General features: G+C 38.2%; 1 protein-coding gene across 1 annotated transcript in view; it reads left to right on the forward strand.

The window, feature by feature from the left end:
* LOC124721847 (vinculin) overlaps positions 1 to 26,406 on the forward strand; it is a 302,703-nt gene that overhangs the window by 251,462 nt on the left and 24,835 nt on the right. Inside the window, exons 20-23 of the mRNA XM_047246978.1 lie at positions 2,767 to 3,012; positions 7,122 to 7,212; positions 23,932 to 23,970; positions 24,851 to 25,041. Coding sequence (XP_047102934.1) covers positions 2,767 to 3,012; positions 7,122 to 7,212; positions 23,932 to 23,970; positions 24,851 to 25,020 — 546 coding nt within the window. The 3' untranslated portion in view covers positions 25,021 to 25,041. The remainder of the gene's footprint in view (positions 1 to 2,766; positions 3,013 to 7,121; positions 7,213 to 23,931; positions 23,971 to 24,850; positions 25,042 to 26,406) is intronic.

Consider the following 26,406-nt stretch of genomic DNA (forward strand, 5'->3'; position numbering starts at 1 on the left):
CCCAAGGGCTACTACTGCAATGAATGACCACTACCGACGAATTATGGCTCAGAGGAACCCTGACAGCAATGTCACCATGTTGAATAATGCTTTGTGTGGAATGGGCTGCATGATGTGCAACTTCACTCCTGGCATCCATGGCAAGGTCCATCTTTCCAACCACGACACCATGCAGCGCAGTAGAGGTGGGTCCAACAACATGCTGAATGGACTGCTCAGGATTGGCATCACCGATGAGTGCCACATAAGATTTCAACCAGAAAATTGTCAGAGAGGTGTTTAGAGGCAACCAAGTCAGGCTGAGCGCCTTGGGCACACTGTCCAGCTAGTGCAGCAAGGTGGAGGTTCCCCGCTGTTTTGGGTGGCATTATGTGGGGCCGACGTATGATGCTGTTGGTCATGGAAGGCGCCGTAACGGTTGTATGATACGTAAATGCCATCCTCCAACTGATAGTGCAACCATATCGGCAGCATATTGGCGAGGCATTCGTCTTCGTGGATGACAATTCGCGCCCCCATCGTGCACATCTTGTGAATGACTTCCTTCAGGATAATGACATTGCTCAACTAGAGTGGCCAGCATGTTCTCCAGACATGAACCCTACCGAAGATGCCTGGGATAGTTGAAAAGTGCTGTTTATGGATGATGTGACCCACCAACCACTCTGAGGGATCTATGCTGAATCGCCATTGAGGAGTGGGACAATCTGGACCAACAGTGCCTTGATGAACTTGTGGATAGTATGTCATGATGAAGACAGGCATGCATCAATGCAAGAGTGGATAATATGTCATGATGAAGACAGGCAAGCATCAATGCAAGAGGACATGCTACTGGGTATTAGAGGTACCAGTGTGTACAGCAATCTGGACCGCCACCTTTGAAGGGAAGTGGTAGTTGTGTACGACTGTGTAATTGTTAAGGTACATAAATAATGAGGTACTGGGTTTCCTCCCAAAATCCTCCTGTTCTCAGTCTCTGCTATCCCATTGCACCCAAACTCTCCACCCGCTATCCCACTGCACCCACACTCTCCACCCAGCAGTCTTCCCTACCACTGCCTGTCACTCTCTCCACATCATCATCATCATCGTCATGTTCTGCACAAATTCAATGGATCCAGTGCCCACGTGTCGCATTCCTAGCTCGTGTACCTGCTGCGTCTCCCTCCCGCATTCCTATCCAACACCTGTTGCCTCCCTCCAGGGCACCAGCTACTCCTCACCAATCGCTCCTCTCACTTCCCACCTCTATATCCCTCTTCTCACCACACCCGACACTACCCTTCATCCCAGTCCACCTGCTGAACTGCAGTTTGCCATTGTATGTTAAGCCAGCAGAATATAGTTGTGCAGAGGTGTGTGTTTGTGTGTGTGTGTGTGTGTGTGTGTGTGTGTGTGTGTGTGTGTGTGTGTATGCACGCGTGCTCATTAAAAGACTTGTCCGTAAACTAGCAAAGTTTTCATACTTTCTTGTGTGCCTGTCTACGACTCCATATGTCTATTGTTAGGTGAGTGATTTCTTTACTCCTAAATTATGTATATTCTAAGATTTGATTAGAAGGACGTCTCTAACTGAGCTTCAAGTAGACTCAGATAGTTCACCACTTCAGTTCTAAGTAGTTTTATTTGTTCAGTCACTACTGGTTTTGGCCAGTTATAAGCTCATCTTCAGGTGTACAAGAATACAAAAGGGAAAAATGAAGAAGCTATAATAAGTTATTGTATAAGACTTAACACTTGTATGTTATAATAATAGAAGGGATTCATTATTCAACTATAAATATTAGGTTGATACAGGTTAGTTAGAATGAAAACACAGGTATTGCACCAGACAGCTGTAAATAACCTAAGGAATGTGAACAGTCAAAGGAAGAAAAACGGAGAGAATTACTAAGAACACATGCCGAACAGCGTTAGATAACTTATACCTTGAGGCACACACTGTGAACACTAAGCTGCGGGCAGGTGATAGCCATGTGTAAAGCTGAGATAGGAAACAGCCACACACAAAAATAAGTGACGATCATATTACAAGGGAACATGAAGCCAACTAGCGGTGAGTAGTCACTAGATGGCATCACCTTCCCTTGTAATATGACAGTCACTATTTTTCGAACATGGCTGCCTTCTACCACTGTGTCATTCCATACCTCAGCTTTACGTGAACTATCACCTACCCACAGCCTAATGTTCAGTGTGCAGTGGCCACATGACTTAGGGTGTAAATTATCTTACACTGTTCAGTGATGTAATCTCTTATTCTAGCTTCTTCATTTTCTTTTTGCGGTCTTGAGTACGTGAAGTGGTTAATTTTCTGATTATACTATTTACATTCTGCCAGAACTTTCCTTAGCAAATGTTGTTATTGCAAGTTTTTGGACATTAAGAGTTTACCACATCTCAGATCATGAATCCAATATTCTTGCATATCTTGAACATAACACTCTGTACTTAAAAAGACATAGTTTATTTAAAAAGTAAACAACATTTTTCAAATGGGCAGTGGGCTGTGAAAGTGATTATTATTTTCCAAAGATTAAGTTAAATTATTCTGTAGCCACAGTGTTCCCTAGATTAATCCCATAGTTTAGTTTTGTTCACAGTAATAAAGACTTTCTGGTCTCCAGAAGTCTGTGGCCATGAAACTCAGTGTTACAATTAAATAATGAAAATCAAATAGCACATATTTGATACTCTTCCTAAATAAAATTATTCACAACCTCACAGAATTTTTTTAATCATTCTGTCTTTTGAATCCCGCAGGTAGCAGCTCATGGACTACATCAAGAAGTCCGTCAGTGGTCAAGTAAAGACAATGACATTATTGCAGCTGCCAAGAAGATGGCAGTATTGATGGGGCGTCTTAGTAAACTGGTGCGTGGGGAAGGTGGCAGTGGCAGCAAGCGGGATCTTATAGCCTGTGCCAAATCAATAGCTGAAGCCAGTGAAGAAGTCACGCGCCTTGCCAAAGAGCTTGCCAGAGAATGCACTGACAAACGAATGCGCACTGTAAGATAGTATTTTTCTTTTTATTATTTTTATCATATTTTGTTATCCTGTAAATGTAACTCTCCTAACACATGCTAGATCTGTCCTTTGTATAAAATGGAAAATTCAGTTCATAAAATTTAAATCACAAAAGAGACAAAGTCTGGTCAGTTATCTTAAAGGGACGGGGGATGTAATTCCCGTCACTAGTGATGGAAAGACATAATAGTTCACGGCACCCCTAGTTTTCAGAATAATAGCTTCCTTTTTCAAGTATCAAAAGGAAATGTGTTGGTGAGGTTGGATTGGAAAAGGTGAAAGGGGGGGAGGGGGTGCAGGTTATTCATCAACACAGACTAAGAGGAACTACCCACCATTATTGACAAGAAACAGATGTTAAGATGAATGAAAAGGCATACAACAACATAGGTGAAAATGATCGTATGTTAGCACACACTGTGCCGCTTACTGTTTTGATATAATAGAAAGGACCAAGTAAAAAGTAAATTTAAAAGTGGAAATAACAATAAATAGAAAGAAATGAGAAAGAGGGGACAGGAGAAGTATGGTGGAGTCCACATACAGGTGGTGTATAAATGAAGAATAAAAATGAAATAAAATTCCCTCAAACACCAATATAAGAGGATGATTGGGTTAGACTGTTGAATAGTAAGTCAAGGAAGGGTGAAAGGCGAGAATATATGTTTGGGATGACGTTCCCATATCTGGAGTTGAGGGGAAACAGGTGCTGTTTGGGGGGATGCACATTTTATGTGTGGTGTAACAAGAACGCAGGTCTCTTGAGTCATACTGTGGTGAATACTCAATAACTGGATACGAGGCTGGCTGTCCTTTGGTTCCCATTCATTTGTTCTCACAGTTTTGTGGTCATCATCACTATATCAAAAACTGAACAGTAAATATGTATAATCTGATAAGCAAGAAGAGTAGTTTCCTGTCTCTAATGTTGTAAAATTTGTCAGTGGTGAGGCTTGATTTGGTGGTAATTGGTTGGTGCATTGGCCATGCTTTACAGTGGTAACAGTTGCAAGTTGCAAGGGTAGGAAGCTTGTTGTGGGTGTATAGATGTGGGAATACCATATTATTTGGCAGATGGGATCATGCTGGTTCCGATAGCCATCACCCTGATTTGTGATTCGGTCTGATCTTAAAAAGTGAAGAAGTTGTGGGTAAGGATGAAGTTTGATAGTGTGACAATGAAATTCAGTTTTCAAAGACATTCAAGTGCAGTGAAAGGCCATATGTATGTATATGTGACATGTTGATGTAAGGAAATTATTACATCAACGGTAATGAGATTTCAGGTGGAAGGAAGATGGAAATTAGTTTGTAATCCTCCTGAAAGTGGTAATTATATTTTATAGTGAATGGAATGCCATGTTTAGTAGGAATCTGCTAGTCTACCAAAGCTAAGATGTGTTCATAACATGTGTTCAGTTGGTGATTGAAGTACGTAACTGTGTGGATGCTAATGTGGTGCCCCCCCCCCCCCCCCCCCCCCCCCCGCTCTGAGATGGAAAGTACAGTTGCATGTATGTGCACGTATGAGGAAGGGTAAGAAGTTAAATGGAAACAGATTTGAAGTGTTGTGAGGGTCCTAGGGTTTTAAGGATTTTCTGCAGCTCAGTCTGAATGGAAGGAGTGGGATCATGAGGACCAGTGTTTTGTATCAAAATGTCAGCTAGCTGACACAGCCAGTTTGCTGTATATTCACCACAGTCAAGTATCTCAGTAGTGGAGCCTTTTTCCATAGGGAAAATGATAATAGATCAGTCTGATTTCAGTTTACAAGTGGCATGGATCTCAGCTGGAGTAAGGTTTGAGAGTTTGGAGAAAAATTTCCACAAGAAATGGGTGACTGTGTTGAAAGTGAGGAGTTCCTGGAGAAGATGTCTTTTGGGGGTAAGAAAGAGGATCATCCCTTTGGAATTGGTGCCGGAATGGTTTCGAGCAAATTTCAATGCTTCATGGGATTTAATGATCTGATGAAGCAAATTATTCATTCAGGCTCTAGTAAGTGAGAGAGATCTGTAACTAGGGCAGGCTGGTTAAATTTGCAGAATGAATTTTTTACTCTGCAGTGATGTGTGTACAGATATCAAACTTCCTGGCTGATTAAAACTGTGTGTCAGTCCAGGACTCAAACCCGGAACCTTTGCTTTTTGCAGTCAAATGCTCTACCAACTGAGCTTCCCAAGCATGACTTACAACCCTTCCTCACACCTTTGCTTCTACCAGTATTTCAACTCCTACTGTCAAAACTTCATATGAATTTTTCCTGGTGTAACATGTTGGACTAACACTCCTGGGAGAAAGGGTATTATGGAAACATGGCTTAGCCACATCCTGTTGGATGTTTTCAGGACGAGTTTTTTACTCTGCAGCGAAAGGCAAAGGTCCCAGGTTTGAGTGACTGTCCAGGAAACAGTTTTAGTTTGGTTAAATTTGTTTATGGGATTGACAGATGGGTGTTTTGACGAAGTTCTTTCTAAACCAGAAGGGCATCTGTATTACAGGCTTGGAATCACATAGGAAGTGAGCAGTTGAGGTGTGATTGTAGATCTGGTGAAGCTTGGGTGGGAGATGTCTTTGGGTTGGGAAGTTAGTTCAAGAATCCAAACTGGGTTTGCCGTCTAGGAAGTGGGGAAGGAGTTGAGGACAGTTTTGTGGTTGGTGGTTGTGAGAGAGCGTTACTCTCTTGCATGGTATACAGGATGACTGACTGCAAATCGATGTCCCATTCGTATACATTGAGCGTGACTGAGAAGATCTGAGGACCCCTGCTATTAGCCCAATCTCACTCCTTTCCTTTATTCATGTTTATTATAATTGCACATTATTTTATATTTATTAATCGTTTACTTAATCCCACTGTCTCCATATCCCAGGCTTTTGTTCATCTCTCTTCCTCTCTTACCCTTTATTTGTATTTGTTATTCTTTAATTGAATTATGAAATCTACATTTACTTCTCAGTCTGTATGCTTTGTCATCTCTGAACTGAAACTGGCATAGTACATACAAATGCATTATATTTTGACTACCTACAGTTCTGATGCCTCAGCCTTCATCTTTGCCTCCCTTCTTCTACAGCGCAGGTGTTTATAAAATGGCAGGACACTAATGCCTGACCTCTCCCAATCAATTTCTCCCTCCTCCCTGAAGAAGGAACCCATCGTTCTGTGGTTTTTATCAGCAATGCCCTGAGTGGAGCCTCAAGAACACATGCATTGACTGACTACATGTTCTGTCCCAATGTAAATAAGTTCATCCACAGTCTATTAATATACTCAGCCAAGAAAAGAAATATTTTCTTTGGCCTCTTCTATGTTGAAATCATTTTGATGTAGGTGTCTTTTTGTAAGTCTCAAATGTGTCGGTAGTATATCAGGTAGACTTTTGTAAATTTTGAAGGAGAGTGGGCACACATTCCTCACACCAGAACAAGAAAAAGCCTCAGATAAATCATGTCCCAAAATTCTTCATTCTTGAGTTATTAATGAAATGATATTTCGTTTGAAAATTGTGTTTGAAATACTGTTGTTTCTTTTATTAGCCACTTAGTCTCTAATTAATTTCACTATTTCAACTGAATGTTTGCATCATGTTATGAAATTTATTGAAAGTTGGTAACTTCTTTTCTATGAAAGGTTTGTTTATATCAAGCTTAGTAAATCTTTATAGTCCTAGTAATCAAGTGAAATGATATTTTTTAACTTTTTTAGTCATGTAATTAACCACAAAATCTAGATGATGATGATGATGATGATGCAAAAATGAGCCTGGGATTGATATTATAATTGTGGTAATTAGAAATGAAGCTAACAATTGAAGACAAAAATTTTGTCTTTGAAATGAAGTGGGTTTGAGCACCATAGAAACTGCTGGGTGAAAATTTTTTTGTACGCAACTTTTCTGCAATAAAAAAAGAAACAAACATAGATGTCAAACAGTATGAAACAAAAAATGAAATTTGAGGCACAAGTCATAGACATCATTAATCCTCAGTTTGAGAGTCTTGTTGATCTTTTCTCTTGGGAAACACATGTAAGTTATATCACAGTCTTGAAATATATTAATTATTCCTAATGTCAGCCTTTGTGTTTTCAGAACCTCCTTCAGGTGTGTGAACGTATTCCAACAATTGGGACACAGCTGAAAATACTTTCCACAGTGAAGGCAACAATGTTAGGAGCTCAAGGTATGACTCTGTCTGTTGTATAACTAAAATTCAAGTGGAAAATTTAGATCACATGGTTAAGAAAGTGCAAGCAAAATGAAATACTTGTAAGTCATTTCATACAGCAAAAATTTTGGTTTTAATTCTGAGCTGAAAAGATTGGAAATGAAAGTAATACAGTGTGTTCCAAAAAGAATGCCAGGATTTTGAACAAATGCTACAGAAAAACTGCTCAAGATAATGAAACGATTTAAGCGTCAAATTAAAATTTTCATACCTCAATATGTGTCAGTGCAAGCTCCATTTGTTGCTCTGCAGAGATCAAGATGATACTTGATTTCACATCATGTGTGTTGTAGCATCTCTGGCATTAGTCATGATGGCTGTCGAAATTTGCTTCTGCATTTTCAAAATTTTTCTGCATCGACATTGTTCTTTACGTAGTCCAAGAAAAGTGGGTACAAAGTAGTAAGATCAGGACATCTGTGTAACTTGGTCATAAAGTAACCTACACCACACGTTCACGTTTAGTGAATCATGGACGTGTTTGTGCACGTTAGGTTGTTCTGAACCCCATATCTGGCAATTGTGATGATTAATGCAACCATTTGATGGAAAGGTGCTTTATCTGGAAACAGCACTTTTTTTTAAGAAAATTTGGATTACCATCAATTTCATTAGTGTTAAAATAGCAAAGTTTGTATGCTTAGGCTAGTCGGTCAGTTTTCTCTTGTCTAATCTGAATTTTGTAGGCATGCAACCATAACCTTTTATGCATGACATTGAAGAGTATTGTTTAGGTATCTTTAACTGAGTACTTCATCAAGCAAGAGTTGTTTTCGGGCTTCTAGTACAAGATTGCCAGATTTCTTCAACTTTGTCTTCAGTTATTCTCGGCCAGCATGATGAATATCCATTCAACGCACTCCCTGTATCTCGAAACTGGTTGAACTATTGATGGATAGCTTTGTCATCGGGTGCATTTTGTCCTGAATAAGTTTCACAAAAGCGACACTCCACACTAATAGTTTAAATAAACTCAGTGTATCAAAGAACACGCTGTGTCTTCTGTTTCATTGTCAGCATTGTGGTGGCACACCAGTGCTCAACTCCTTTGCCCATGTCAAGGTCAATGTTTGGCCCCATACAATACGATAAACAAAAATCACTTGTTTGATCTCCAGTTTAACAGTTTTTCAGTAGCACTTGTTCAAAATCCCAGCAATCTGTTTGGGACACCCAGTGTAATACATTGGGGAGAGTTTTGTGTCAACTATAAATAAATGGACCACATTTGAGATGTCATGTATTAATGGAAACAAGGAAACTTTTGGTTTAAGATGTGTTCATATTTGAGGTTTCCACATTTGTTTTCCTGTGATGTTAAAAACTGATACTGCTAATTGATCATATCCATAGTATCATCGTGAATACAAATTTACCAGTGCAATATTTATACTCTTGTTATGGCCTGCAGAAATGGAGTTATAAATATGTGTCAATCATTTACAAGAGTAGTTCAAGAAGTACCTGTGTTTGAAGACAGATATAGTTGCCAACAAAAGATCGTATCGCCATCATGTGCTGCCATTCTTGGCAGCCATTCCAGTAAACTGTACTGGGTAGTTTTCACCAGTATGGAAAAAGTGCAGATCCATTCAGTGATTCACTTCTTGAAATTGGCTACTGCTCATGGGAACTATACACCATCATTGACAACAGTTAAATATTTGTTTTTAAAAAAATGTGGTCAAACATCTTTTTTTTTAATCACTTTCATAAGAAACATCCAGGATGCCTGGTAGGTAAGGTTACTGAAGAAAGAGTAAAGGAGCACGACATGATTCTAGAAAGGTGCATGGCATGATTCTAGACGATCATCAAACAAGTGTACATGACCAGTAGAGCCAGTGTGCTGACATGAATTGCAATTAATATTTTAAATGATAAAATCGTCAGATTGATGAATGCTGCCATTACTAATGGTACACAACAAGTAGGTGCAGCTTCCAAAGTTGAAGCTGTGGTTATAACAATTTAAGCATAATCAGAATGACTTGTGTCACATTGTCACCATTCATGAGACCTAGATTTGTCCATTATACTGTGGAAACTGAACATCAGTCAAAACAATGGGTTGCTTGTAGGTAGTGAATATGCTGCAAAGAAGGTGAAGACAGCACCACCAGTGTGAGAAGTTATGGCAAGTAATTTTTGGGATGCAAAGAGCATCATACTCATAGACTTCTTAGGAAAAAGAAAAATAGTCACTAGACGATAGTCTGAGATATTTTACCTCTTCAATGAGAAATTGAATTAAACACAGCCCCCTTGGACAAAGAAAGAAGTGCTGTTTTTCCATAACATTCATGTTTTGCATGCTAAGTGGCTGCTGCGGTTCCTTTCAAATGAGTGTATTTTGTCAACAACAGACATTATGAGACACCAGATGAATTACAATGCTATTCTCAGAATCCCCAGTATATTAAATAGTGTTCTACATAACTTTGTGAACTGATATCATGCATAGCCGAGATGACATACTTTTGGCCAAGAAACAATTTGTGCCTGAACTGAACTGCCCCAAACTTCCAACTGTAGGCCGTTAAGGAATGGATCTATGCAAAGAAAATCAGCTTAAGTATACATTATTTACTTTGTTATTCAACAATTACGGAAAGGGGAGTGCTACTCGCCATAAAGATGACACGTTGAGTTGCAGATGGGCACAATGAAAAGACTGTTATGCATTAAGCTTCCTGCCAAAGCCTTCATCAGAAAAGAAAAACACACATGCATTTATACAGGCAAGCATGCCTCACACTTACGTGACTGCTATCTCTGGATGCTCAGGCCCTACTGGAACTGAAACACGTGGAAGGGGAGCAACAATCTGTAGTGGAGCAGGGAAGGGACAGTGATAGCAGGGTACAAGGGGGAAAGAGGAAACAGTGCTGCCTGGCAGAGCGTGCAGGGATTAGAGTTGTCAAACAAGAAAGGCTACCTGATGCAGTATCGGGAGACTGGGGAGGGAGGGAAGGGGAAAAAAGGGAGTGGAAAGGAAAGGAGTAGAGAAGGGGAAAAGATTGGCAGAGAGCAGTGCACAATGAGGGTGAGGAGACTTCAATTGGAAGGAGGTGGTAAGACAAAGGAGGCTGAAATTGTTGGGTAGAGGGTGTGGGGACAGTAGGTTACCATAGGTTGAGGCTGTGATAATTTTGGGAGTGGAGAATGTGTTGTTAGGATAAATTCCATTTGCACAGTTCAGTAAAGCTGGAGGATAGAATCCAGATGGCCAGGGTTTTGAAGCAGCCATTGAAATCAAGCATGTTACGTAACAAGATGGTGTACTTTGCTCATGGCCACAGTTTGGCAGTGGCCATTCATCCTGGTGGACAACTGGTTGGTAGTCTTACCAATATAAAAACCTGAGCAATGATTGCAGGAGAGATGGTACATGACAGGGCTGCCTTCACATGCAGCCCAGCCTCTGATGGGGTAGAACAAACATATGACAGGACTAGAGTAGGAAGTGTTGTGTGGGTCTTCCACAGGGATATGATCCCTGTCGCAAGGGATTGGGATTGGGAGTGGGAGTGGCATAGTGATGGGATTAGGGTGTTGTGGATGTTGGTTGGGTGACAGAATACCACTTTAGGAGGGGTGGGAAGGATCTTGAATAGGATGTCACTCACATCAGGTCATGATGGTAGACATTAAAAGCCTTGACGAAGGATGTGGTTCAGTTGTTCCAGTCTGTGGGTTAGTGCCTGTCTGTGAATGCCTTCGTGTGGCCTTCAGCATACTGGGCAAGGAAACTGTCATTGCTGCAGATACACCATTCCTGGGTGGCTAGGCTATATGGGAGGGATTTTTGGTGTGGAAGGGATTGCAACTGTCGAAGTGCATGTACTGTTGATGGTTGGTGGGTTTAATTAGAGAGAGGTGTGGATGGAGCCCTGAGAGAGGAGAGTGCCATGAGGGTGAACCTATGGCTGTGCCATAGATTTGTTTGTATACCTTCCCTTCAAAGGAGAGATAATTGTGTTTTAGAATATAGTTAGTAAATTTATCCATCTTGCACATACAACTGGGCACTTGCATGGCACCCTCCTATGACAACCTGTTAATGGACCATCTAGAGCAAACGTTCCTAGCTTACCAAAACATCAAACCCCTGATATGGTTCAGGTTCATTGATGATATATTCATGATGTGAGCTCAGGGATAGGACACCCTGTCCTCATTCCTTTACAGCCTCAATGCTTAACACCGTCTCTCCCATCCGCTTCGTTTGGTGCTTCTCAACCCAGCATGCCACCTCCCTGGACATTGACCATTGCCTCTCTGAGGGCTCCATTGACAACTCTGTCTGCATTAAGACCACTAATAGTACCTGCATTTCAACAGTTGCCACCCTTTCTACATTAAAAAAAAAAATACCACCCATACAGCCTAACCACACGGGGATGGCATATCTGCAGTGAGACCGCTCCCTTGTCCAGTAAGCTGCGGGTCTCACAAAGGCCTTCACAGACAGGCACTACCACCAGACCTAGTCTGCAAATAGCTTTCCTGTGCCATATCCCCCCACACACAAAATCCTCCCACCACCCCCAAATACCAGCTACAAAGGAGTGTCCCCATCATCACCCAGTACCACAACAACTGAACCACATCTCATCATCAGGGCCTTCATTATCTATCATCATGCCCCGATATGACGGCATCCTTCCCACCACCCCTAAAGTGGTATTGTGTTGCCCACCCAACCTCCACAACATCCTAGTCCATCCATACACCACTCTCAATCCCAACACCTTGCCACAGGAATCGTGCCCCTGTGGAAGACCCAGGGCCAAGACCTGCCCAATCGACCCACCCACAACTACCTGCTCCTGTCCTATGACAGGTTTGTCCTACACTATTGGAGGCTGGGCCAACATTGAAAGCAGCTATGTCGTGTACCAGCTCTGATGCAATCATTTCTCAGCTTTTTACATTGGTATGACTACCAACTAGCTATCCACCAGGATGAATAGCCACTGGGTCACTCCATACTAAGTCATCCAGGGTCCTACACCCACTTGTCACAGATGTTTATGAAAATGTATGTTTGAATTGTACACATATTAAGACAAGTAAATTATTCCAAGTTTCATCCAATTCTAACAAGTCACTGTTTAATGTTTTAGGCTAATTGTATTTCCAAACGCGATTGAGACGTAACTAAAGCCTGCTGGCTTTTACAGAATTTGAAGCAAAATCGTTAGTTTTGAAGTTTCCCTTGGAAATTTCACTGTTTTGTTCTAGATTAAACACTGAAACTGATAGATCTACAAAATTCCAATTTATAATGTTCATCCATATTGAAAAACTGTACTGAAACTCAAAATATTGTTAATTTCAAAATTGTGATGTAGGCATAGAAAATAATGAATAGTTAAAATCTCTCTCCAGATAACCCAATACAACCATATATTTTCCAAAACAGCATGAATTTACCTTTCAAATGGTGCAAAAAATTGGTGATGTTCTAAGTTGTAGCAATTTTATAACAAACTGAAGTCAAATTTTGTAATTTACTTTGTAAAATACATACTCGATAGAATAATTAAATATTTGAAGTCAGTACAACTGTGAAAATACCAGATGAACTGAAGTTTATGTATCGATTATTTTAAAATAAAAGATACATACATTGAGAATTTTGCAAAATAGGTTTACTTACATTTGAATACATGAATTGGTGATTATTCGTTTTCAAACAAATCCTTTGTACAAAGAGTTTTTGATGACTTTAAAGTTTAATAATTATTCAGTTGAAGGATTATACTAAGTTTATATGAAGCAGTATGTACAATAATTACATTTAAATGTCTGTTAAGGTTTTTTTACAATAAAGCATTGAAATTGTTCCATGTTTTGATGGTTTGCTTTCGGGAATTAGCATCAATTTTATATGATCTGCCAAACTAAGATGCTACCTCTGGAGGAGCTATTACACATAGAAGATGGACTGGTGAAACAGGACATCTGTCTTCTTTTTGAGGCCAAAAGAAAGTTTCTGCTGGTCCGTGAGGGTGCATAAAAAGAATGTCATAGTCCCCTTCTTCTTCATTGAAACCCAGAACCATTGCTATCCACCAGTTTTGCTCATAAACGTCTGCAACAAAAGAATGTAGGTTAGGTTTAATAGTTGGGATAGTCATAAAAATATTATGTTTCAAGAAAATTTCCAAGTCTGAACTCACTCATTTGGCTGTGATTTCTTCACAAGAAGTTGGCTTACAATAATGGAAACTTCTTGTACCCGGTATTGTTTGACCCATTTGAAATCCAGTTTCAAGCATTGTTCTTTCAGTTTCAATTTCTTCTTCCTTTAAAAAGAAAAAAATATATTGTTGAGAAGAAACTTTTGCAAAAATTGTACATTTATTCAGTGTTTATTATCCACTCACTTTGCCTACTGCTCTCTGTGTGTGTGTGTGTGTGTGTGTGTGTGTGTGTGTGTGTGTGTATACACACATATATACCCTCTCCCTTAGAGCCCACATCCTTTCGTCTTTCCCTCTCCTTCCCTCTTTCCTGATGAAGTAACTTACCAAACGAAAAAAGGACAGGTATACACTCGCGCGCGCACACACACACATATTCATCTGCATGTATACAGACACAAGCAGACATTTTCTGCTTGTGTCTGTATATGTGCAGCTGGATGTGTGTGTGTGTGTGTGTGTGTGTGTGTGTGTGTGTGTGTGTGTGCGCGCGCGCGCGTGAGTGTATACCTGTCCTTTTTTCCCCCTAAGGTAAGTCTTTCCGCTCCCGGGATTGGAATGACTCCTTACCCTCTCCCTTAGAGCCCACATCCTTTCGTCTTTCCCTCTCCTTCCCTCTTTCCTGATGAAGCAACCGTGGGTTGTGAAAGCTTGAATTTTATGTGTGTGTTTGTGTTTATTTGTGTCTCTATCAACATACCAACGCTTTCGTTTGGTAAGTTACATCATCTTTGTTTTTAGATATATTTTTCCCACGTGGAATGTTTCCCTCTATTGTTATATATATAAAACAGTGCTCTTGACTGTGCCCCCTATCCATTTGCAAGTTGTTTTACCATGATTTGTAGCGTGAGATGGCCAGCTTCCATTTAATTTAAAAACTTTATAATGAAAACATAAATTTATCATGTTTTTGTACTGAGCACTGCAACCATCTGTGAAATACTCTGTTTGGTCAATGTCGGGAGAGTTTTGTTTTATGAAATCTATGGGTTGTAATTTTTTTTTCCTTGTAATGAATAAACAAATGGTATATCATGCTTTAGATCATCTGAAATGAAACACAATGATGTTTCTTTATGGTGGAGTCTTCATTTTTAGAAAAAAAATTACTACTGGATGAACTGAGCATCTCAAGTGGCCCAGTGGTAGGATTGCACTTCATTTTGCAGAATGAAGTTGTAGTCTTCTGCAAAATCTATAAGAACTAAATCCTCATTAAATGCCAAATTTTCTTTTCTCTGTTTCATGTAAGAATTTTGAGTTTCTGTGATGTAAGAATGAGGTATCGCAGACTCAATTTTTTTAATAGTATAATCAGTAAACTCCTTGCAAGGTAGTAGCATTGTTTGTAAAGTCATTCTGCCATCACTTGAAACCCACTGCGAAAATTTAATGTCTTCATCTTCTTCATAGTCTTCTAGTATTTCCCTTAGATGTGGCTGCAGTGATTCACTTGTTTTTGGGCACACATCACATCATCTAATTATACAGTCCCTGTTTTGTCTATCGCTAACCAATTTGTCCATCATAGTGTGTATTGATTCTTTATCATACTGGTTCAGAATGTTTGCTGAAAGCTCAACGTTTTGGTGGTACAACCACATACACACACTGAGAGTTCCAGGTGGACCAGCAAGCACACACTATTTTGGTCTCAAGGAGCAAAATTTAGAAAATCCAATTTTAATATTCTTTAAACTCAATAAATAGTTCTTCTAAGTTGCATAAAAGAATTCTTTTCTGCTTGTAAGTTTTTTTCCCATACTAACTTTGTCTTTAGCACCTGGCAACATGTAAGAAAATTCATCATCTTCATAAAACAGTTGGACAGTGTCTGTTGTTTCTTGGGGGAAGGGTTCTGGCATGTTTGAGTTCTGTCAAAGCCAAAATACCTTTCTCGTTTGCAAGCGTTCTGGCTTTTTGCACTAAATATTCTGATAGATTACTTTTTCCCGCTGCTTTTGGAGTGATTGTTAATATCTGTATTTTCTCCCATTTGGTTAAGTTTGTCTTGAGTTTCTTTTTTTTATAACATCCACTAAATGATCAAGATCAGGCGCGGCTCGTGGTTTCTATAGTGGGGAAGGCTGCGGCATTTATCAGTCGGAGCCAATATAGACCTCTGGTTACGTTACAGATTAGTCTGACATAAACAACTAAGAATTCAGGGGGAGGAGGGTGGGCAGACCACTCTCTACCCATAATTTTACGAACTTTGTCTTCTATAATCAGGTATTAATTTATTAAATATCATTAGAAGCTAACTTTGAGTTAAAATCTTTGGTTAGTGTTTTTATACGTCATCATTACATTTTTTGACACTTTGCTGCAAATAATATGAAAAGACGCGTTGCGGAGAGATCTTTAATGTGATGAATGTTAACTTTGCGGCTGCTTAATATTTTTGGTGTTTTCAGTTCTAAATTTAAGGCGTTTATTGTAGTTTACCTCCAAAGCTCGAAGTTAAATGTTTTTCGCTGGAATTATGTTTTTTCACCTTTGCGTGAAAATTCTTTAAGTCAGTGATACCAGTTTCAGTCCAGGCACTATCAGTACTATTTGTACGAAGACAGGTGAAACAGAAAAATGCATTTTTCACTTCACAACCACACAACCACTCAGCTGCATCGTACATTGCTCTATTAAAACTGCGTTTGTATACTTGCCTAGATTTGCACTGTTTCTGTTCTTGATTGATCATCAGATCGGGTCTGGGTGCACCAAGTTCTTTCACTTGCATCCTATGGCCGTGTTCCAAGTTTTTACCTATTAAATTGCACACTGAATTCATATTGCGCTGGTTTCACACTCGCGGTATGTCACAGATATTCACAAGCAAGTAAAACTCACTAAAATATTGCAAAATACACTCCGAAAAAGAAACTTGCTAATATCACACGATATCAACAAAAGCAGTCAGCATCAGCAAGCAAGGAAAGTAAAGTCACGGGACAAATTTCGCGCACTTTGTCCTCTAATCACTTATGAAACTCTCGCTAGATGGCAGTACTGTTGTTACGGTTAGAGAGCCTGTAGTTACGGTAGTCTAGTGCACTCTGGCGGGATATTTGCAAACTTATTGTAAATGTGGATAAAATAGCCAATGGTAGAAACAAAACAACTATGTAAAACATTATCAAAACAATAATACTAAACGTCGATTAATGATGCATCGAAGCGTAGTAGAGATGTGCAGACACAGAGATTGGATAGCGAAGTTTTGGCCACTCTGCATTCCTTTATTACATAGATAGTGGAACGTGAAAAATGTGTGGTGGTTGGTATGACACCCTTAGGCTGCAAGCTCTGAGCCTTCGGGTTGCCCATAAAGAGCAGTACTATGTAGAAGCCACGCCCCCATACCGCTACTACATGCAGCTTATGGATGTTCCAAGGCGCAGCCTAAACACTACTAACAGTTCGGAAAACATCTATCGATGCAAACAGTTCCAAAAACGTTGACCATCGTTATTTTAATCGGAATGGGAAATGTGCGAAATTCGTCCTGATAATTTAAATTTTGTAATATGTTCTTGCGAAATTTACTTTAACATATATTTTGGGGCGGCTCCGCCTCAGAGCCTTTAATTACGAGCCGCGCCTGATCAAGATCCTCAGATTTTTTTGTCTTCAGTTCGTTACCTTGAGTTGTATTGTCAGATTCACTTGAATTGTTGGATTCTTGTACTTTCAAAACAAATGACAGCTTCTTTTTAAACCTGGTCTTTTGCCTTTTTAATCTTCTTTTTAGCATGTTTTCTCTTCAATTGGGTACATAAAGTCTGAAGTTTAAGTGGCGTCACATCCAATCCTAAAAGTGTTTCGTTCAACTTTTCTCTTTCTACTACTCTTTTTGCATTTGTTGATTTACTCTCATTTGCTTCATGACTTTCAAGTAGAGCAATATCTTCATAATCTAAACTAGGTGTTGCCCCATTCAACAGTTTTGTACATGTACTGCACAACTGCTTTCCTGGCACTAAAATAATGTTCTTATTTTCCTTAACATATTTTGCTTTTCCAGAGTAATTATCCTCAAATCTTTCTTCGTTGTTAAAGGTACAGAATGTTTCTTAAATCTATCACAACAGGATTTTTAGTTTTTTTTTCCTTCTTCAAAATACTTTGAAAAATAACACAAATGTTGGGAACAAATATCAACTGTCGCTGTACTGCTTATTAGTATGCCAGACTAAAATTTCTATTTCTGCTTTAGACAACTTTTCCAAAATTAAATAAATGTCTTTGCTTTTTGTCAGTGAAGTATTTTTACATGAAAAATTTAGTAATGAACCTACTGTACACTTAAAATTAGTTTCATCTTTACTTGAACTTGCTGATATCTCCATGGTAAGAAACAAACACACACACACACACACACACACACACACACACACACACACACACTAGTTTCAAAAGTAAAATGATAACTGTGTTTGTATAACAATTATTTAAAACGTCACCAAGCACATAACACTAGGCAGATAACTTGAACAGAGCCAAGTGCACACTGATAGACTTGCTGTACAGGCAATCTGTGGGGGGAGGGAGAGTTTCATATCCTGACTTGAATTTCATGTCTTGACAGAAGACAGCAGTCAGACCACTGACTGGTGAATTTTTCATGTACATACTTTCATAGTAGTACTGCCGTATCTGAACTTCAACACACTTCTCATTACTCCAAAACTGTTGTATGTTTCTTGACTTAAACTTCAGCTAAATAAAACAAAAAACATAAAAGCTTCAACTACAGTAAAATCTTTGTCCCAATTTAAAAATACATAACAAAAAATGTACTAATAAATTAGTATTTTAAGTAGCTCATCTTCTAAGTTATAGTTTTTTAAAACCTTTTACTTCTATATAACCTCTACTATAACCATTTTGAATCTTAAAACAGCCTTTCTGTACATTTTGAACAGATAAAACTTGTTTTGACTTTAATATAAGATAAAATTGTTCCAACTCAGAACCCCGCCAGTTAGTTACGCCTAAAACTTTAAACGGTGACTTGTTTGAATTGGATGAAACCTGGAATATTTTATTATCTCTATGCATACATTTCACACACAAATTTTGGAACAAATCCAGAAACATTGGGTCTTATATCTACTTTTGGCTGGATGATTTGGCGTGGAATGACCCCACTGCCAAACTGTGGCCAAGAGCAAAATGAACCACCCTGACAACCCAGGCCATCTGGATCCACCGCTCCACCACCAGCTTTTCCGAACTGCACAGATGGTAGCTATCCGTACAACACATTATTCACTCCTGAAATCATTTCGGCCTCAATGTATGGTAACCTATTGTCCCCGCATGCTCCACTCAACAGTTTCTGTCCCCTCTGCCCATCACCTTCTCCCAATTCAAGTCCCCTCACCCTCATTGTGCACTGCTCTCCTACAGTGCACCCACTGACCTTTTCCACTTCTCTGCTCCTCACCTTTCTGATCCCTTTTCTTCCCCCTTACCTCACTCTCCCACAGTCTGCTGCTGCAGTACCAGGTAGCCTTATCTGCTGCCTCTAATCTTTGCATGCTCTGCCAGGCAGCACTGTTTCATCTTCCCCCACCTGTACCCTGCTATCCCTCCCCCATCCACATGCTATTAAAGATTTTTGCTACAATTTGATGCATTACAGTTTGTCTGGCTTAAGCAGCCATAGTTAGTGGTAATTTGTGTGCAAGGTGTGCTTGCTTGTGTGAATACATGCATGTTTTTCATTTCTGATGGAGGCTTTGGTTGGAAGCTCAATATCTAACAGTTTTTTCATTGTGCCTTTCCACAACTCAATATGTCATCTTTACAGTGAGTAGTAATCTATCCTTCCCACAATTGTTTATAGTTCAACCTTGACTTTCCATTGTTTACTTTTGCTTTATTATGCAATTCCTAACCTGACTCTATGACATTAATGTTTGTAATAAATAAGATTTTTGCAGTTATCTAGTACACTTGGTAGTAAGTCTTCAATGTGAAGTAATCCTAAACTGGAACCCAGGGAAACATTTGAACACATGTTAGTGCTCTTAGTAGATGTGGTTGCGTTTTCTGTTACTTGACTGGTTAACTTAACTTTGTCCTCCTTCTTACAAAAATCTGAGTGAAAAAAAGAACTATACACTTTCCCCCTTTTTCCATAAGACTCTAAATTATTTGGTACATGAGGATAGTCTAAAAATGCTTGTAAGCTGTTGGAAAATCACATACGATACCCAGTGGACACTTGATCAAATTTTTAACAGACCTTCAAACAGGACTAAACTGCATTATCTGTGGATGAGTCTTTCCTATAATCAAACTGGGTGACAGTCAATTATGATAACTAAAATAAGTAGCACCTATTGTATGCTATACATTGCTTTTCAAAAAGTTTTGAGAACTCTTGTAATAATTATATTACTTTCTAATTGTTAACTTCATCTACTTCCAATTTCTAGTGAAGATTTAAGTCTGTCTGGAAAAGATCTATTCTATCATCTTCGGGGTGTGCGTCTGGGACATAAATATTTCCTCTATGTACCTGTTTGTTTAATAGACATTCTAATTCATTTTTACATGCAGTTAACAATGAATGATCATTGACAGTTTGCATGTTCTTATAATTCCACAGCCATCCTTGCTTACTGATTTCAGTAATTTGATATCAGATGCTTTCCTTTGCTACCTTGAGATAAACTTTTATTTCATATTAATTTGATTTTCTTCTGCAAGTTATGTTTTATTGACATACATCGTGTGGTTAGTCCCTCTAATAAAATTTCCTTTGATCTTAGAATATTGTCTATAACAAGATACTGCTTATTGCTCTTGATAGTCCCACAGGTCATGCTGTAGTTGCCATTTTATTCTGTATGGTATACGGTACTCCTATGCCTTTAATGGTCCACACTGCCCATTGCATTTGCAGTTGTGTTTTGTGTATAAAATGTAATAAATATCTCTTAATAAACTTTTTTTAGCATATTGTTTCTTCGATTGGGTAGATAATGACTGCAGTTTAAGTGGTGTCATAGCCAACCCTAAAAGAGTTTCATTCAACTTTTCTCCTTCTACTACTCTTTTTGCATTGGTTATTTCACTCTCATTTGCTTCATTGCCTCATTCAACAGCACAACAGCTTTCCTGGCACTAAAATAATGTTCTTATTTTCCTTAACATATTTTGTTTCTCCCAGAGTAATTATCCTCAAATCTTTCTTCTTTGTTAAAGGTACAGAATGTTTCTTAAATCTATCGCAACAAGACTTTTAGTTTGTTTGTTTTTTTGTTTTTTTTTCAAAATACTTTAAAAAATAACACAAATGATGGGAACAAGTATCATCTGTTTCACTGTGCTGCTTATTAGAATGCCAAACTAAAATTACTATTTCTTCTTTCGACAACTTTTCCAAAATTAAATAAATGTCCTTGCTTTTTGCCAGTGAAGTATTTTCACATGAAAAATTTAGTAATGAACCTACTTAAAATTAGTTTCATCTTTACTTGAACTTGCTGTTATCTCCATGGTAAGAAACACACACACACAATAATTTCAAAAGTAAAATGATCGCTGTGTTTGTATAACTATTATTTAAAATGTCACCAAGCACAAAACATTAGGCAGTTAGCATGAACAGAGCCAAATGCGCACTGGTCAACTTGCAGTACAGGCAGGCTGTGGGGCGAGGGAGAGTTTCATGTCCTGACTTCAATTTCATGTCTTGACAGAGGACAGCTGTCAGACTGCTGACTGGTGAATTTTTCATGTGCATACTTGCGTAGTAAATAATAATCTCTTGGAAAAAATATTCAATTGTCTTTGGTATGGGCACAGTGCACTCCTTTGCATTAATGCTCTTCCACAAGTTTTACGGATGTTTATCTTTAGACGGGCTTGTTATAATTTTCTACAGTAACATTGTATCGTGCACCTCTGTTTTAAAACCTCTTACTATGAGATCAATTCCTGATTCCTGATGGTGATAACGATGATGATGATGATGATGATGATGATGATGATGATATAACCCATTAGTGACTCATTTCTTTGTGAATGATCCGCGGATGAGACACCATTGAAAATATTTTCCATTCCTGTTCATCTTCTTCCCTTTATTCTTGCTGAAAAATTTCTCATTGGGCAGAAAACTGAATGAGAAAAGATGGAGTTATGCTTCTTTCCTCTCAGCCAAATACCCCACAAAGTGCATTTAAACCTTTGAATTACATTAACTTATATTTTTCTCTAAATCAGATTCTTAACACATTTTCAAGTTTTCCCAAAAAGTTTCTGAAGTTACAACTGGCAGAATAGTATATTACAGTTATTAAAATTTTCTTTCCGTAAATTCAGACATTCCTTCACTGCCCTCAAACACCTATTCCCTGCAATATTATCCTACTAAAATGAATATTTATTTGGAACATTTAGCCGCTCCTTGTATTTTCAAAGAAACAAAATTCGGTAATGGATACCCCTATTGAGGAAATCTATCAGCTCACTTTGAATATGATATTTGAATATCATGTTGTAACCAAGTCCTATCACGCATACTTACATGTGATAGAAAATAAACAGAACTAGTAATGGAATAAAATTTTACGAAAAAGACAGACCTGTTATGGGTAATTAAAAAAGGAGAACAAGGAGGAGGAGGAGACAGCAAAATATTACGTAAAATAGGAAATGGACAGAATCAGAGAAAACAGCATAGTTCTTAGTTTGTTAGTAGAGACATGTAGTGTGTTTAGTGGCTGGGGAAACTGAAGGGCATGAAGTAAGATAGAGGAGTTAATAATAAACAAAGACTTGGTGGAGGGTCAGAACAAATGTGTGTAAGTGGCAATACAACCAGCAGCAGTTTCAAATAATGGTCAGGCACAGCAAGATATGAAGGTAAGAGAAAAGAGGGATGATTGAGTTAGAAGTGGGTAGATGGAATATGTGTGAAGGTAAGAAGAGATCCCAAAAGAAGTAGAAGAGACTGGTGCATGATATGCACTTTTGAGAGTATGGGCACAGGCTAGACTAAGTTGGTGAGATGAGATGTGTGTATGAAAAGTTGTGGAGTAAGTATCTGAAAAGTTAATATTAACTGTGCCTTGATGGGTCAACAGTGATTTGGGGATGGCAAGAGTATGTATCATGGTATAAGTTTTCACGACCGTAGATATTGGTGCTGTATGAGATGATACAGGTGATATTAGTAGAAACAGATGACCCAGTGGGTGATGTAATTTAGAGCTGTTTCAGCCATGGGGTACTGTAAATTTAGACAACCTAAATGTGATGTTAAATAGCTGTAAATGAAAGGGATTGGTTATCTAGTGCAAACATCTATCTATCTTGCTCTTCTGTTCCTGTTACCAGCAATTTGCATATTTCTGTCAGTGTTCTGTTTTGCCACTAGCTTATCATTTTGGTGTTCCATTTTTTTGTAATCTGAAGAATTTTTATTTCACTAGTCTCAACTATTGTTATTTGTTGATTGTATGGTTCATTAACCCCAAACAAATGAGGATGTGCAGATAGAAGTCACTGTCTTTTAACAAATCAGGGAGCAGAAACATAATTATTTTTAAAAAAGTATTTAGCAGATTGAAAAATAGCAAACAAAATTATGACACAAAATAGGGTACATTACTCAGTATGTACAAAATTATCAGAATACATAAATATCTATCAAAAGTCTTTTTATGTAGTATAAAACCAACATTTCCTATCAAGAATAATACAATTATTAATATTTCTGATGTCTAGAAGTCTCTGAAAACATATATAAAATTATGAACTGTCATTATCTGGCATTCTAAAGATAATACCTAGCAAACAGTTCCAGTACTTGCAACAAGTAAATTTAGTGACACAGAATGTGTATATGTGGTGAACCTTTGGTATAACAGCTACAGTATTACAAGTCGTGTTTCACGTGTACAGTCCTGGAGAGTGTATGCCACTTTGTTTTCTATGTATTTGTAATCAGTAATACATAAACTTTCTGTTACTAAAGAAACTGAATGTCAAATCAGAAGAAACAGAACACATCATATTTTCTAATACATACATGACCCATAACATACACAGCTTCACAGTATTTAAAAGCTAGGTGTGACAAAGTTCTGTTGTATGTTACATTTCTGTGTGGCGATTGTGTAATGACTACAACCTTGGATACCAGAAAGGCTCCACAATTGTTCCTGTACCTTTGCTTACTTGCTTCACCACTACTCATTGTCAGTTCATAGACAGTGACATAGGCTGAGGTGTAATGATATAATCACATCGTCCATTCAGTGTTCATTAAATTTTCACAATTAATCTTACAAATCCATATTGCCCAGTAGTGCTAACTATATCTCACCAGTTTCTCTCTTTTTTTTTTTTTTTTAATTAATTTTGCTTTTTTTTCTATTTTCAGTGAGGCTAAGTATGTATATTTGCTTAATAATGCTGTTTGCTTTTGCCCTAACAGAAACTATTCCACGGATGGACATGGGAGAGATTCGAGGGGGTAACCCTATTTTTATTTAAAAGCATGTGTTTTGAGCATTTTTAGTAATTTTAATGCATATCTTTTGGTTATTTGCTGGCATTTTTGCATGTTGGAGAAATGAAAATGTATGGACTGCAGATATAGTAGTTACTTGTGGTGTACTCTACTATTTTTGATGGGAGGGAGACATGTTTGATCTCTACAATAAATATCTGTAAAGCGAGTGCCCTAATATTCCAGTTAAGGAAGTATTTACTTCTGTGTTGTTATAATGTGTATTTGTGGAAGTAATAGAAATTTAATGCATGTCAGGGATCATTACAGACGTTATTAGCATTTTCTTTTCAAATTGTATTTCTTGCATGATTTGCATTACAATGGGGTTTTTATTTTGTACTTTTACTTTTGTCTGTAATATGTATGAGAAACAAATGTACACAGGAAATTATTTGTGAGATACCTCACCAGAAGCCTGTTACCTGTAGTTTGTTTTTGCCAAAATCCATTTAATGTCCTATAATTACAAAAGACAATTTTGGGGCATAGGTTTGTGAAATAGCTTGTCAGATTTGAAATGTCTTACTTATTTTAATGCTTTCTTCTTACATCTACTTTGATTCTTTCATTTCAGCATACACCTGTATGTTGAACAGTGTTTGCCCTGTGTAATTATGCCATTATATTTAATGTATTTGCATCACGGTAGTTTTACATAACTTTTGTACCATATTTTCAAACAATTTTATTCAGAACTTCCATTCTTTGCAGTTACACACAAGTTAGGCAATGGAAAATTAATTACATCCAATTGTTTCTGCATTTTGACTGATAAACATTCGTAAAGTAGTCCAGATGTATGACATTAAGTTGGACTTACAAACTGATTCACATTTCATAGGAACTGAAGAGGATCAGGAAGCGACAGATATGCTTGTCGGAAATGCCCAAAACCTTATGCAATCTGTGAAGGAAACTGTACGTGCTGCTGAATCAGCTTCCATAAAGATACGAACAGATGCTGGTATCAGGCTTCGCTGGGTCCGTAAGCAACCCTGGTACCAGTATTGAGATTTCCTTCTCCAGTAACAGGTACAACATTTCATTTAAGAGGTCACATTATTTGTATGCACATTTTTCTCATCGAACTGCTAATTCTTAGTTCAGACGTAAATGTGAATTACTGTATATAGTTTCTGTTTAATGGTATGTTTTTGGATTTCTATCAGAATTGGTGATATCATTTTTGCTCAGAATTTTTCAACTACTGACCTACTTGTATACCTCAGGTGCCACAATCTGTGGCCTCCTGTGTGTTCACTATCTGGATTCTAGCGAGACAGTGAAATTGTGAACTCTGCTTGACACCAGAAAACATATTACTTATGGAATAACTAATACTGCACTTTCTATTATGTATTATTGGCAGCTTCTTCGTGCTTATTTCTAAAATTACTCTTGTAAGAAACATTTGTCAAATATCTGATCTTGTCTTTCTGAGTTGTTTGCAGCTGAACTAAACTGGAATCTCACAGAGAATGTCAAATACCAATTTGAGAATCATAGGGTGAATTTTGAAAATGTGTAGCTAGCTATCAAAGAATATATTTGCTACAGCAAGAAGAAACACAATTTATGGTATGAGGAAAACGTAAGACACAATGAAGTACAGGTTGTGCATAGCACTAAACTCATTGACTCTGTTCATCACAAGAATAAATCTCGTGTAAACATTACACTATGTATTCTTTCACATTTGCTGGAACTTCATTGGATTTTGTTTCATGTGGAGTGGAAGCCAAGCTGTCTTGAGTACAGTCAAGTATGGTAGTAAGAATATGTCTTATGCTGTATGCATACATCGACTTGGCGATAATTTGAGGCCAGCGCATTTGACTTGGTCAGCACTGGCCAGTCAGGCAAGTGATCCAACTGACCTGCAGTAATGGGAATAATTGCAGTGAAGACATAAAAAGAGATGAGCTGAGATCAATATAGCTTTGAATGTCATTTAATTTTTAAACAGAAGGAAATACTATATGGTAAAACTCAGGTGATATGCCTCTTAGGTGACAGGATGGAAAACATAACATACTCTAGATCTTAACTAACATATTATAGTAATTAAAAACAAGAGTGATGAAAATTCCTGACTTTCACAAGGGTAATTTTTCTGCTGAGCTATATGTGGCATAGAAGCACACTACTGGGATTTCACCATGTAGTTAAAATTGAAGCCACTGAAGATATGACAGTCAGTCATCTGGTAATCTCTGAACTCCTTCCATATCAGACTCCAAGGAAAACATTTCAGTACTGCTACATTGATAAAGAGACGCTCAGCAACAGAATCCCGAGCCACCAAAAAATCCACATTTCCTCCTTGTCTTTTATGACATGCTGCTCTGCATTTCCCCATCGTTTGGCAATGATGTGACAGGGAGCTTCGTGCATTAG

This window comes from Schistocerca piceifrons, chromosome X, assembly GCF_021461385.2.
Source record: "Schistocerca piceifrons isolate TAMUIC-IGC-003096 chromosome X, iqSchPice1.1, whole genome shotgun sequence".
Classification (NCBI taxonomy): domain Eukaryota; kingdom Metazoa; phylum Arthropoda; class Insecta; order Orthoptera; family Acrididae; genus Schistocerca; species Schistocerca piceifrons.